The 13,521-nt window shown below is 42.9% G+C and overlaps 1 protein-coding gene across 1 annotated transcript in view; it reads left to right on the top strand.

The window, feature by feature from the left end:
* RAB22A (RAB22A, member RAS oncogene family) overlaps nt 1-12,618 on the top strand; it is a 57,416-nt gene extending 44,798 nt beyond the window's left edge. Inside the window, exons 4-7 of the mRNA XM_072735521.1 lie at nt 170-241; nt 329-435; nt 1,067-1,176; nt 5,495-12,618. Coding sequence (XP_072591622.1) covers nt 170-241; nt 329-435; nt 1,067-1,176; nt 5,495-5,592 — 387 coding nt within the window. The 3' untranslated portion in view covers nt 5,593-12,618. The remainder of the gene's footprint in view (nt 1-169; nt 242-328; nt 436-1,066; nt 1,177-5,494) is intronic.
* The last annotated feature ends 903 nt before the right edge of the window (nt 12,619-13,521 follow it).

The raw sequence follows: 13,521 nt of genomic DNA, 5'->3' as shown, positions 1-13,521 counted from the left end.
TGAAAAGTTTCTTGCCTTTGGTAATGACCGCTTCCTCTGCTGCAGCATCACGTCATCTTCTCGGGCTTAAGAAAAAGATTACCTTTTGTGCAGAGTTCTGGGGCCTAAAAGTCTGGTGAGAAACATCTTTAACCCCCTCTCCCAAATTTCTGTTTCCCCTTCTCTGCAGTTTCGTGCCTTAGCGCCGATGTACTATCGAGGGTCTGCTGCAGCCATCATTGTTTACGACATCACAAAAGAAGTAAGCCTTTCCATTTGCCTTCGGCTGTTTTGAAAGCTCTCTCCTGGCTCCTTCGGCCTCCAGTCGCTTTCCTGTTTTGTGTTTCAGGAGACGTTTTCAACACTGAAGAACTGGGTGAAAGAGCTCCGGCAGCACGGCCCGCCCAACATCGTCGTTGCTATTGCTGGGAATAAGTGTGATCTTATCGACGTCAGGTGCGTTAGAAGACCAGGCGATTACAGTGCTGATTATGTGTTCCCTTTCTTCCTGAGCAATATCCAGTATAAATATCTTGCTTTTATTTTATCTCCGACATTGAAAAATTCCTTTTCGTTTAGTTGGAGTCCTGAAGTTTCAAACAAAAATTAAGAGTTCAGACATTTGGGGCTGATTAGATGAGCGAGAGAGAGACAGAGACAGGTGTGTGATTTATGTAAACAGTGGTTACATCATCCTTGACATTATCTGAGATGAGGGCAGCCCCCCAGTTCCCATGACATCGGGTGCTTGAATGGGGAAAACATACATACTTTAAAGGGAAACACATTTACTGGCAGTTTCCACTTCCATGATTCCCAAAGCAAGGACTTGACTTCTGTGGGCAAAGAAACCCTCGCCATTCTGTGATCATTCCATCAGACGGATGCATCGCTAGTAGTGCTGAGTTCTGTTTCATGCTGTGTAACCAGAGAAGTGGTATAATTGAGAGGACCACGTATCAGGGCTTGGTCGCTAGCCATTCTCAACATCCTTTATCATCACGAGTCTGGCTAATTACTGGGTAGGTGGGGATAACATTAAGTTCTTGATGGACAGAATTTCTGATTTGCTATTGTTGCCTTCCAGAGAAGTCATGGAGAGAGATGCTAAGGACTACGCTGACTCCATCCATGCGATTTTTGTGGAGACCAGTGCGAAAAATGCGATAAACATAAATGAACTCTTTATAGAAATTAGTGAGTATCTCTGTGCCCTGTGGGTTTTCTCTTTGCTGAGCACCTTAATTCCAAATTACACAGCGAGGGAGAATTCCCTCTGCACAGAGTAGTCTGGTCTCTGACATTGCTCTCAGCGGGACAAGCTAGAGGAGGAGTGGCAGCCGGGTTTCAGCTCACTTTCTAATTGCTGGAGAGCTGCCGCCTGGTGACCGCCCCCCTCCATCTCCAAGACTGTCACTCCTGAGTGAACAGTGCGAAGGGCCTTGAGGTCCTAGACCCTGCCACCTCTCCCTCGGTCTCTCTTGAAATGTGTTTCAGTTAGTCATCCGAAGTCATCAAAAATGAACAATAAAGGGAAATGAAATTCAAGTGTGACACCACGGTAAGAAAACACCCCCAAATTAATGGCAGGCAAGTAGAAAGTAAGGCCCCTCTTTCCACCCCTCCCCCTCTCATTTCCGGAAGTGTTAACGTGATGCTGCTAGATGGAAGGAGGCTGCTGCATCCCTTTGGGATCCTCTACAGATTGTATCTGTGTTTATGCATTTCATTCAAATTCATCAAAATATTTATTGAGAATGGTTCCAGGCTCAGGGGAGACCGTGGTGAGCAAGACTGGCGCGGCCCCTGCTCTCCTGCAGCACACATTCAACTTCACAGACAGGCAGTGAGCACAAAGACAAGCAAGATCCCTTCAGATGACATGCAGCAATAGGGAAAAAAAATAATGTGGGATAAAGTGAAGGAGTGGTCCAGGACGGCCTCACTAAACAGGTGATGTTGGAGCTGAGATGGGACAGAGCAGGCTGTGTAGAGACCTGGGATCCCTGTTAACCTGACGTGTCAGACTTCCAGGTAGAGAACAGGACAAAGCTGACGGGGCACAGTGAACTCATTCAGATCCATCCACTGGGTGAGGTCAGAGACGACTGAAGCCAGAGGCTCACTTGGCTATTGTGTAGAGGAGGAAGCACTAAGTCCAGCACCTACCAGGCCAGGCAGGGATGAGCCCAACAGCAGTGGGAGATGGGAGTTGCAGAAAGCCCTGGTGACCCCAGCAGCTGGCACATGCAGGCCCTCCTTCAGTAGGTGGGGTCACAGTGGACTCTAGGTCCTTGGTTGCCCGATTACTGGGGTTATTTTTATCTTTATTTTTTGATGATTTTAGTTTGTTCAGAATTCTAGATTTTATGTAATATGTCCCATTGTTTAGATTTGGCCATTCAGACATTTTCAAAGCACTATGCAAGCCTACCAAGCCCATCTGCCACCATATGGGGCCACTAGCTTGCTGGCCCACAGCCTCTCGTCCAGTCCCTTTCCTGTAGCATCTGTAGTCAAGATGTCTGTTGTCTTCCTAGATTGTAAAGAACAGTCCCCCAGATGCACGCTTGAAAGGCAACATGAGGCTAGTCGGGAATTTTTCAGTTCAAGCTAAAATATCTAAGTGCGTGGTATTGGGAGTATGCCAAAATTATTGCTGTTTTTTAAGTGTTCTTTACTCTAGCGGTGTTAAAAACAGGAAGGTAGTGAGTTATGCCAACAATGATAATTCCTATATAAAAACTAGCATGGACATACTCATTTTAACTGTGGAAAAATAAAAAATATATATATTCACAAAGATTAGAAAAATTTAGAGAGATGTAAATTGAGCTTATTGTTTACTGGGTGTTGTAAAATTACATTAGCACAGTGCCTGGCTTGCTGACTTTTTATTGAAGTCTAATATACGTACAGAAGGGTGCTTAGAACTATAAAACTCAAGGAATTTTCACAAACTGGGTCTACTCCTATAATCAGCACTCAGATGGAAACCCAGCAGTACCCCAGGAGCCCCCACCCCAGGAACCACTGGCTAGCTTTTCAGATTTGTTTTCCCTGTTTTTATATTTTATATTTTTTCTAAAACATACTGTACGTACTCTTTTGTGTCTGACTTCTTTAGCTCTATGTCACATTTGTTAGATTCATCCATATCATTGCCTGGCTCACTCTCATCACTGAGAGGGGGAGGGCGAGTAGAATATCCACAGGGTAGTTCTCCATCCTGTTAATCCGTATGTGAGTGCAGTTGCTCTCACAGTTCAGAGCTATGGCAAATAGTGCCTCTGTGAGCATTCACTTCGTATCCAGTGTGCACACTCTGTGTACACATGTTTGTTAGGTCTATTTATACCCAGAAAAAGAATCACTGAGTCACTGGGCATGCAGGTGTTCGGTAGGGGGGTTTGCAGCCAGTCTTCAAAGTGATTACACCAGCAGACACTCATACCAGTGGTATATGGAACCCCGGTCACTCCATCTCTGCAGTGTAAGTCTTGATCTGCATTTATGATCTATATAGCTAATGAAGTTAAGCCCCTTTCTAGGTATTTATTTTTACAGGACCATATCTGGGTATCTCTTTTGTGGACTTTGCCTATTTTCCTGTTGGGCTACCTGCCTTTTTCTTAATTATGTTTATAGTTTTTATAGTTTATTTTGGATAGGAGTCCCTCACTGATTATGTATTGGAAAGATCTGTGTGGCTTGACCTCCATTTATGAATCAACTGTTTCACAGAGCTAAGGTTTTTAATCTTGATATAATCCAATTTATCTGTATTTCCCTTTATGGTTATCACTTTTCAGCTCCTGTTTAAGAGATCATGGTCTATTCCCAGGTCATAAAGATGTTCTCTGCTTTCTTCCAAGGCTATTTCAGAGAGAGCACTGTAATACCAGCTCGCTTTCCATGATCCATTCACTAGAAATGTGTGACAAGCTTCAGTAAATCTTTTAAGTAAATTTGCAGTTTATTCACAGCAGTATCTTACAGGCATTTGGAAAGTAGTCGTAGGACATTGTGGGGGACATTTTCAAGTGTAGACAGCATGCACCATGCTGTGTACTACCCACCTGGATTTGCAGGCCACTCAACATATTGGTGGCTCCAGACTTGGAAACCCAAGGACCTGAGAATTGGCAAGTTCCATTTCTTCAGCCTTGTTAATGCCAGAAGATGCAGGTATCCGTTCATTCCAAGCTTTCAGAATACCTCAGTGCCCAGTACTGTGCTAAATATAGATGCCAGAAATAAAGATGGAGAGACAGGACCTTTTCTCTCGAAGAGCTTCAGGTCTAATTCAAGGGACAGCTCTCTGTAAGCAAATAAGTAACGTGCTTCTGGCTCCTGACTGATTTTAGTGTGGGAGGTGTTGGAGAGAGCTAGGAAGTGGGAGGGCGTCTGGAAGGCCTTTGTGCCTGGATGCAACCCTTGTGTTACAGGGTAGGTAGGTGGATGGTGATTTAAGGTTTCTCCCGAAATTGACATTATGCTTCATGGAGCAGTAAAGTGAAACCTGTTCATTCTCATGCATTGTTGGTAGGAGAACAGAGTGGCACAGCCTCTTCAGAGAGCAATTTGGCAGCATCTGTCAAAATTTAAATTGCACGTCCTTCTTGCATTTGTGCTAGAATAGACCCTGGGAATATGGTGTATGTGTCAGATAAATACCCAGGAGTAGAAGAGCGTGACCCAGTTCTTCCACTCCTGTTAATTTATCTTACACATGCATTCACAGAGATATTTTTTACATTGTTGTTAATACCATCACAATGTTGGAAACAAACTAAATATCCATCAACAGGGGAATGGTTAAATAAATTAGGGTACATCCATGCAATGCAGTACCATAGAGCCATTAGACATAGTACCGCAGTGGAACAGCCACCAGAATACATTCAGTGGAAGCTGCAAGGTGGACAGCAGCACAACCCTGTGCTCCTCTTGGGGCTTACGGAGGGGACCAGGTTGAGGAGGAGTGTGTCCTGTACGTGTCTATGCACATCTGCTCTGGATGGCGGCTTTGCCCCAAGGCAGAGTGACAGGTGCGTTCTGATGAACTTTTGTTTACCAAGGTACATATACTCCCTACTCAGAATGTTTTGTTGACATGTAATTTCTTTTTATTTAAAAAAATTTTTACTAAATACAATGTGATATCCTTGTTTAGGATATCCCTGAAACAGAAACAACGTTAGTAGAAAAACTGACATCGTCGTTACAAAGCCTGGACCTTAGTTAGCAATGCACCAATGTGGAATTCTTTGTTCACAAATATTCCATAGGAATGTGAGATATGAATGTCCTCAGTGAGGGCTGTATAGCTACTATCTCTACATTATCTTTGCAACTTTTCTGTAAAATTGAAAATTATTCCCAGATTGAAAATTTGTTCAACTCTTATCTTAGTGAAACCTGTCAAATTACACCTGGACAATTGTTGCATCTGAGAATTAACAGATTTGGAAAGTTAAAGCTCGTTCCCTTCCCTCTTCTCCTCTCCATCTAGGTCGAAGAATTCCGTCCGCTGACGCCAACCCGCCATCTGGCGGTAAGGGCTTCAAGCTCCGGAGACAGCCTTCCGAGCCGCAGCGAAGCTGCTGCTGACCGAGCCTCAGCCTCCCAGACTTGATGATTAAGTAGGTGGTCCAGAAAGTTAACAGGAGGGCTGGGGTCCCTGCCGCCAGGTTTCGCCTCACCGGTTTGGGTCTTCTTCGTGCAAAAAGGATTCAGAGAAATTGGCCAGTTCTGCTTCCTCTTTGGAGGCTGCAGCAGTTACATTTCAGACTGCGGACCTCCATTGTGTAACGAGGCTGGTGTGCAAAGGGACTGCATCATTGGCTTTTGACCTTGCTGAAAAGGAACATGTAATTGTATGGATGGTAGGATTAAATTGTTGAGTAGTTTTGTAATCAAGATTTTATGTAACATTTGTAAAGGGAAAATTAGCACTTTCGTGGTTCTTGAGGGAAAAAAGACCTTGCAGAGATTGTAATTTCCTTGGTTTCCCGTTACCACTGTTATAGGGAATCGTATCATTTAAAATGTGGTAGGTGATCATAAGTGGAGGGATGGCAATTATTATTGGGAGCTAAAATGGGTTATTTATAGGACTGATGGAAATGACTCCGTCCCCACCATCTCCAAAGCACTTTTCATTGAATACTTTAGCCCATGATATGTACAGTAAATTAATAACAGTAACAGCAGATGCATTGCTCACCCGAGGTTTGCATTCCGACCTCATCCTGTATGTGTCACAAAACACATTATTGGCACCTTTTGAAATAAGCTCTCATGATCAAGATGGTGGCGGTAGAGAAGCTGCCTGGAGTAAATTGAATTGCATATGTTGGAACTGACTAGCAGTGGTTTAAAAAAGAGGAAGAAGAGAGTAAAGAAAGTGGTGTAAATGCTGTCAATTTTTTATTTAACCCAGATATTTTGGTGGGGAAAACAGTTATCTGTTGCTTAGCATATGTAAAGTTGTAGTCTATATTTATGAGACCATTGCTTAAAGATTATAAATTATGTAAATACATTAATAAATTCTATGTTTCACCCAACACTCCATTTAATCTTGCAGCCAGTGTCTTGTGTGCCCACCCACCTCTCAGCCCATTCAAGGGAGGCTCTGACGCACATTTATGTTGTGCGAGAGCACCGAGCACTTGGCTTACAGTCTTTAAAGATGTCTCTGCCTTGCCTTCCACCCACCCACCCCTCCCTTCCAGATCCCATCTGGAAATCATAATAAAGACATATGCCACTTTGACAAGCCTGACTAGCCCTTCCTAGCCTGGGGGTAAAAGATTAAGTTCCAAGTTCAAGTCATTTCACCTGGTCTTGGAAATAAGTTTCTTTTAGCATTTACAGCGACCTCAGACAAGTGTTTCCAGCGAGCTTTCCTTGTTAACAATTCAGCTTATCTTTCCGTTTCCTATATTCCCCTGCCTCTGTTAGTGGTTAACACTCTTTCCCTCAGGGAGCCTAATGAGGTTTTTAATATAATCTAAAAATAAAGCACTGAAGTGAAGTTGGTGACAATTTGCGCCTGGTCTAATTTGGCACCCTTCCAACCTGAGTATTGTAAGGGAAGGAAATTTACAAGATTAAATAGGAAATGAAACAGCTTGAATTTCAAACTAAATTGTGTTTTCAGAGCTATCCTTAAACTGAACAGTTGAAACTTTTAAAAATAATTGTTATTTCCCTGTGCCCCCCACTTGATATGGGTAGATTTTAATGGGAAAATTATAACTCAGATTAAGTAAAAAGCGATTCCCTTTTCCCTGGTGTATATCTTAAGCATTTGAAATTATTTATTCTCTTACTGAAATCATATGGAAGGAATGTAGTTAGGGAAAATTCTAACGTTTTGTTTAAAATACATGCGGACTCTATATCCTCCTAGCATCTTGCTTCCTTCCCACTGTGAAATGAGCAAGCTGTAGAAGAAAACACACGATTCTAAGGGTGGGCTCTTGACACCTGAAGGGGGTTGAAATTCCTTTCCTATACATGCAGATGGATCAGGGCATCTGGCTGCCACAGCCCTGGTGTGTCCCTGACATTCCCACTGCTGGGCCTCTATCTCCACGACAACAAACAAAATAAAAAACAAAGGTTGCTTGACTCACTAACGAAGAGGCAGAGGCGGTACATGGGCGGCCCTTTCTGTCTTATTTCACCAAAAGATGACGCACATCTGTGACCTTCACAGTTTTCCCACCAAACCTGTCGCCACTGTCAATGATTCCCTGGTGACTGGGTGCCCGGGGAAGGCCGCGTGCTTCCGTGCCTCCTCGTACTGGTGAGGCGTCCGCCTGCCTCTCGGCCTGTCCCCACGGTCACTGTGTTTAGCCCAAAACAGGCCATCTCTTCAGGCCTTCCGTAGCTGTTCTCTATTCACGACTTCTCACGCTCCTCCCTGTTTGTAGCGAGGGCTTCTGTTTGGTTCTGGCCACGTGTTTTAGGCCCAGAATGAATGACAGGTGGCTCGTGCAACGGTGCTTTCTTCCCACGTACTGGGGCCTCTTCTCTTGTGCCCTCGTTTTCCTCAGACTGTCTCAGGAATCAGCGAGACCCTGCTGCTCATGTAGCGTCTCCTTACCACTAGCAGCAGCACATTGTCATCTCAGATCCATGTGATCCGTACCCCAGGAAAATAGGGGGAAATGTTTCCATTTGTTTTGTTCACTTGTGTGCTGCAAAGGTGGATGTTGATGGCAGAAACAGTGTTTTACTTTGAACGCGTTTAGGATTAGCAACCTGGCCAGGCAGTGATCTAATCCACATGTCATATATTCTCAGTCATTTCTTAGGGGAAAAAGCTAGATTTCAAAGGAATTGAGACACAGCCCATCTATAAAAAATCCTTTTAGTTCCCTTCTGACAAAGGACCATCTTAAAAAACTTTGGGGATTGAAAAGAGAAAAATCATTAATTAGCTGCAAGTGTATATTGATTCCTCTCAGAGAAATTGAAATGAGCTCTTTGCAGGTGCCCAGTCCTACAAACCATCAGCCTCCAGAACTCTCCTTTCACACAAGTGTTTTTCCGATTCTATGATAACTAATTAACCATCATTTGGTGATTAAAAGAACATAAAGTAAGAGTATGATTAAGTGTCCTTCATTTTAAACTCTCTTAAAGAAGTGATTAGGGAGAAGTACCTATTGCAAGCCCTTCTGGTTCCAAATGAAACCTCCATCACCTGCTTTTCTGCCACAGGCAGGATAAGTGCTACGCATAGCAGCTGAGAGAGTGAGTCCCTTTAAAATAACACACTTCCTTCTTGCCCATTTATGATTTTGTTTGAAGCGGATGCCTCCTGTATCCGAAGGACGGAGCCTTTTGTATTAGAGGCTTGACCTCCTCCATGGAGTGGGCTGTTGCCCTTCTCAAGGCGATAATTTTTCATTATTTTTTAAGTATATAAAAGGAAGGCAAGGCCACACATAATTTTAGAACTCTTTAAGTCTTGTTTTCTCTCTCTTTCTCTATGTCCCTCTCTCTCTCTCTCACACTCTCCCCCCTTAAGAAGGAAAACAGGTCTAGGAGACCTTCTAAATTAAGCTCTGGGAGATGTAGTAATGAAAATGTCCTTTAGATAACTGCTCCATGGCTTTCCTGGAGATGTCAAACCAGAATCTCGGTACCTTCTCGGCAGTGTGTTAAAATGGACAGGTTTGATTCAGATTACGCTGCACTAATTGGCATGTCAGCCTCAGGACTTGAAAAGGCATTTGTTCACTGTTAGATGCATCTTTTATAGTCTGTGGGTGAGTTGCAAAAAAGAGGTTATATAAATTCTTACAAGCCTTCTTTTCCACTCATTTTGTTCAGAACACGCTGAGAACATGATTCATGGCCTCATGGTTGTATAAGATATAGGTTCACAGTATGTTATATATGACACATGAGCCCCTGCACATTCAGATGTCTTTGCAAGAGCCTGTCTCTCTAAGTAGTGAGAGAATCCTCTCCTTCTGAGGAAAAGTTACCGAGAGTCCCTTAACTCTGGTATCTACGAGGTACCTGCTTTAAAACGTTGTAGGGGGGATGACAGCCCACACGCTCAGGCTGGCTCTCTTCTCTCAACTCTGTAATCTGTAAATGTTCTTCCTGACTCTATGATGAAAGTTAATGACCACGATAAGCTAGATGGTGTAAACTTGTAGAAAACTCATCCTCATTTAAATTTGTTTTAAAGGGACTAGCAGCATGACTTCTGTTTACTGTTTGACTTCAAGGGAGAGTCTACCTCTTAACGGTTAATGTATTTTTAAAGAAGAAGTGGAATGTACTTTTAAGAATCAAGCTATGACTATATATGCCTGCCTTCAATTAGCTTGATGCATGAGAAGTTCAGCGATTCAAGATGATGCTTAGGAGACTTAACTCCTGCAGCACAATCATAAAAAATAAAAAAATAAATCCAGTCCAAGGAACAGATCTGTCCAGGAGATACACATTATACTGCAAAGTTTTAGAAAAGGGAGGTCGGGTGAAAATCTAGTCTAGGCGTGGAAGAAACGACCTCTGCCAATTTCTCTTGACAGCGGAGTTACTTGTCTTGACTTCCAGTCATAGAAATCCGGGCAATTTGATTATCTGATTTGCGAGAAACATTAATGGAATTCTGGGGCATTTGTCCTGTTTTATGTGCAAATGAAAGTCTAAAAAATATTAGAAGGGTATTACATTTTTCAGGAGCCTCCACTTTTTCAATCTAAGAGAATGATAAGGGAGACCTGGCGTGATGAAGTTTCATTAGACATAATGAAGAAAGTGAATAAATAAAACCAAGAATCCCCATATTTCTCGGTTTGTCCTTCAGGATGCTCTGAGTATATAGGAAAATGATTTACTTTCCAAATCTAGAAGGACTTTCCAGTAGCATAGATCAACTTTAATTTGATGGTCTGCACCATCAGAAATAACTAATATCTGTGTTCTTTCCTTTTAGAGTATAATCAATTATAGATGCTAGGATATTTTTGGCTTCAAAACAAAAGGATTCAGAAGTTTAGTAAAAAGAAAAATTTTAAACCTTCCATCTTCTCCTTTTATTACGTTGAACATTTTAAATAGTAAGATGAGGATGTGTCATCAGCAGATACTGAATTAAAACCATGGAGTCGTAACAAATTTAAGAAAAAAAGTATTTAGTTTATTGCTAGCTCGTTTTCAAATCTGTATGGTGCCCAGAATCTCATCAAAACGCTTCATAAATGAAGCAAACCAAATTCTGGGTAGCTTTCCATGAACAGGAATTCAAGTGCCCAGAATTCAGCTAATTAATGGGAAACCCTAAGATAGTAATGGTCGTTTGAAAAAACCTTCTTTAATTGGTATTTTTAAACTGTAGATCTTAATGTTCTCCTTAATCACTCAACAGAAACAAAACATGCTGGTTTTGATGCCACTTCTTGATTCAGGAACATTTCATCGTTTCTGGAAGCAGATTGTCTAATGCAGTACTGTGAAGAAAATCATCTTTAAAATAGCAGATTGCACGGAGGGCCGATAGTCTTTGCTCAGAACTGAAATTGCCCAGGAAACTCCCATGACCTCTTCAGTCAGGTTGTGGAGAAGCGGAGCACACCTCCTTCCCCGCGGCGAGTCCAGAGCCCAGTCGGGAACATTGTCCGGCCCATGGCAGCCGGTGACTTCACCTTGGGGCCTCGTTCTCCTGTCATTTGTCCCTTATCCATTTTTCCATCAAATTTGTGCTTAAATAGTCAGTGTTACCCCCTGAAAAATGTTGAAAGCAAGGCGAAGTTTGTGTACCTCTGCTGACTTTGCATAGGAGGTTATTACATAGTTTATGGAACTTTTTCTTAATATGGGCCATGCACGTGATGTCAGAGTGACGGGTCGATTCGGTGCAGGCGGAGGGAGTTATCGGCAGCTGGCTAGTCAGAGCAACTGATTGGTGGCTCTATTTTTAAACCATTTGTTGTCTCGTGTAGACAGAGCTGTATTGGCCTGGAAAAGATTTTTCTTTTTTTACTCTCATCCTGCTCAGTCTTTGCATCATTTCACCTTATGAGTCATTCACATAATTGTCAATCATGCCTCTGACCTTCTTAAGAATTGATGTCTTGCCTTCTCTGTGATCGAAACAGCCTCCTTGCCTTATTTCTCTTCTTCTCATTTTGCCGTGGACTCTCCCTTAAAGACGCACAGCACCAGCCCCCTCAGTGCGTGTGACATCCCTTCCCACCCCGCCTTCCAAGGCGGCGGCAGCGGTGGAGTCACCACCCGTGAGCGCTGTCGGAAAATGCAAAGGCTAATTTTAGGTGAGGAGCTCCCCTCTTCCCAGCAAGGAAACAGGCAGCCCTGGCTGTCGGTGGCAACATGACTGACAGAAGGGGTTTCAGAGTCGGTGATGAGAGAGTTTAAGTGTCAGGACGTTGCTCGATGTGCAACAGAGCACCTGTTAAAGTATGTAAAAAACACAAGTTTAAAGTCTTGGAAGAGAAGCAGCTGTGGAGATGAGCCTAGACATTTACAAATAAATAAATAAAAGCTAAGCTGTCGTACCAGCAATCCTTATTTCTCCTAAGAATGTCATGCCTTTTCAAGACCCGATGCAAGGAGTAAGATATTTGTGCCTTTTTATGATAGCATCTATTCTGGAAAAAAAAAAAAATACCATTAAGTTGCTTACAGTTTAGGCCGCTTTGTAGCACTATAAACAGCCCAAATTTATAGCCGTGGCTTCACTGCATGACGCATCGCTTAATCACCTGTGATGGAATATTGTAATGGGGATGGCCAAGCTCGTGTGGATGTCAAAGACTTTATTTTTGCAGTCTTTACCTTGGGCTGGACCTAAGTCTACATGTAAACCATATGATGTCTGTATTGTTTGTAGATGCTGACAAACGAAAACTAGATCTTTTGATTTTTGTTAATAAGACTTTTCTTTTTGTACTTATTGCTGGTAGTAGGTAGTTTGCAGACGGTGGTAGATTTGGCATACTTTTAAAACTATATCGTTTTAGCTCGGATATTCGATGATGAACTTTTATAGAGTATAACATGCAAAATCACTACAAAATTTGTTGTATTGTAAGAAGGGTGTAAACATTTTGTTAATAAAATGCTATGTTTACAAATACATGTATTTGCCTTTCAAATGATTTGGTTTCTCTTGGTGGTGGGGTTCATCACACTCTTCTCTTAGCCAAATATTCTGGAGTAACTTTAAAACTATATTTGAACGCTGAAATGCCCAAACTTTGGCAGCCGTCATGCCTGGTGAGCAGTGAGGTGTCACTGCTCCGGCCTCACAGCTTCGTGTGTCTCCCTCCCCTCCAGTCCTTCCTTAGTTAAGGTGGGGGACGGGGCTGGAGGCAGGCCTGTGAGGCCTGCAGTGAGCATCTAAGTGAGGAAGCACATCCCACTATCTCCCATTATCTGCGGGGTCTCATCCAAGGTGCTCCATTTGCATTCCAGTATCCACGGGAACCCTGGAATCCCCCAGGGCCACTTGTCACCTACCACACCACAGCTCCCACACCTTTTTTCTCTTCCATATCCCTCTAACGTAGAAGCACCTTTGTCTCTATGCTGTGATTGCTTCGAGAGAGATGACATGTTCAAATAAGGGCATCAGAGAAGGACAGACCTGGGTTGGAGAACCAGCTAACCCCTTTCTAGGCCGTGTGGCCCTGGAGAAAGTTCTTAACCTCTCCGAGTTCTATTCCCTTCATCTGCAAAACGAGAAAGTGATACTTGGGGAAGACACTTATACACCTGACATTCAGCACAGCATTCAAAGAGAGGAAGCACTCATGGCTAATTTTATTTATTTATTTATTTATTTATTTATTTATTTATTTATTTATTTATGTGCGAGAAAGAGAGTGATGGGGCAGTGGGGGAGGGAGAGTATCCCAGGCAGGCTCCATGCTGGGCGGGGCTGGATCTCACAACCCTGAGATCATGGCCTGAGTCAAAATCAAGAGTCAGATATTTCACCAGCTGAGCCCCCCAGGCACCTTTCCTGTATAATTTGCTCTT

This window comes from Vulpes vulpes, chromosome 14 (assembly GCF_048418805.1).
Source record: "Vulpes vulpes isolate BD-2025 chromosome 14, VulVul3, whole genome shotgun sequence".
In the NCBI taxonomy this organism is placed as follows: Eukaryota; Metazoa; Chordata; class Mammalia; order Carnivora; family Canidae; genus Vulpes; species Vulpes vulpes.
Note: the sequence above shows the minus strand (reverse complement) of the source record. Positions and strands in the feature narration are given on the sequence as shown.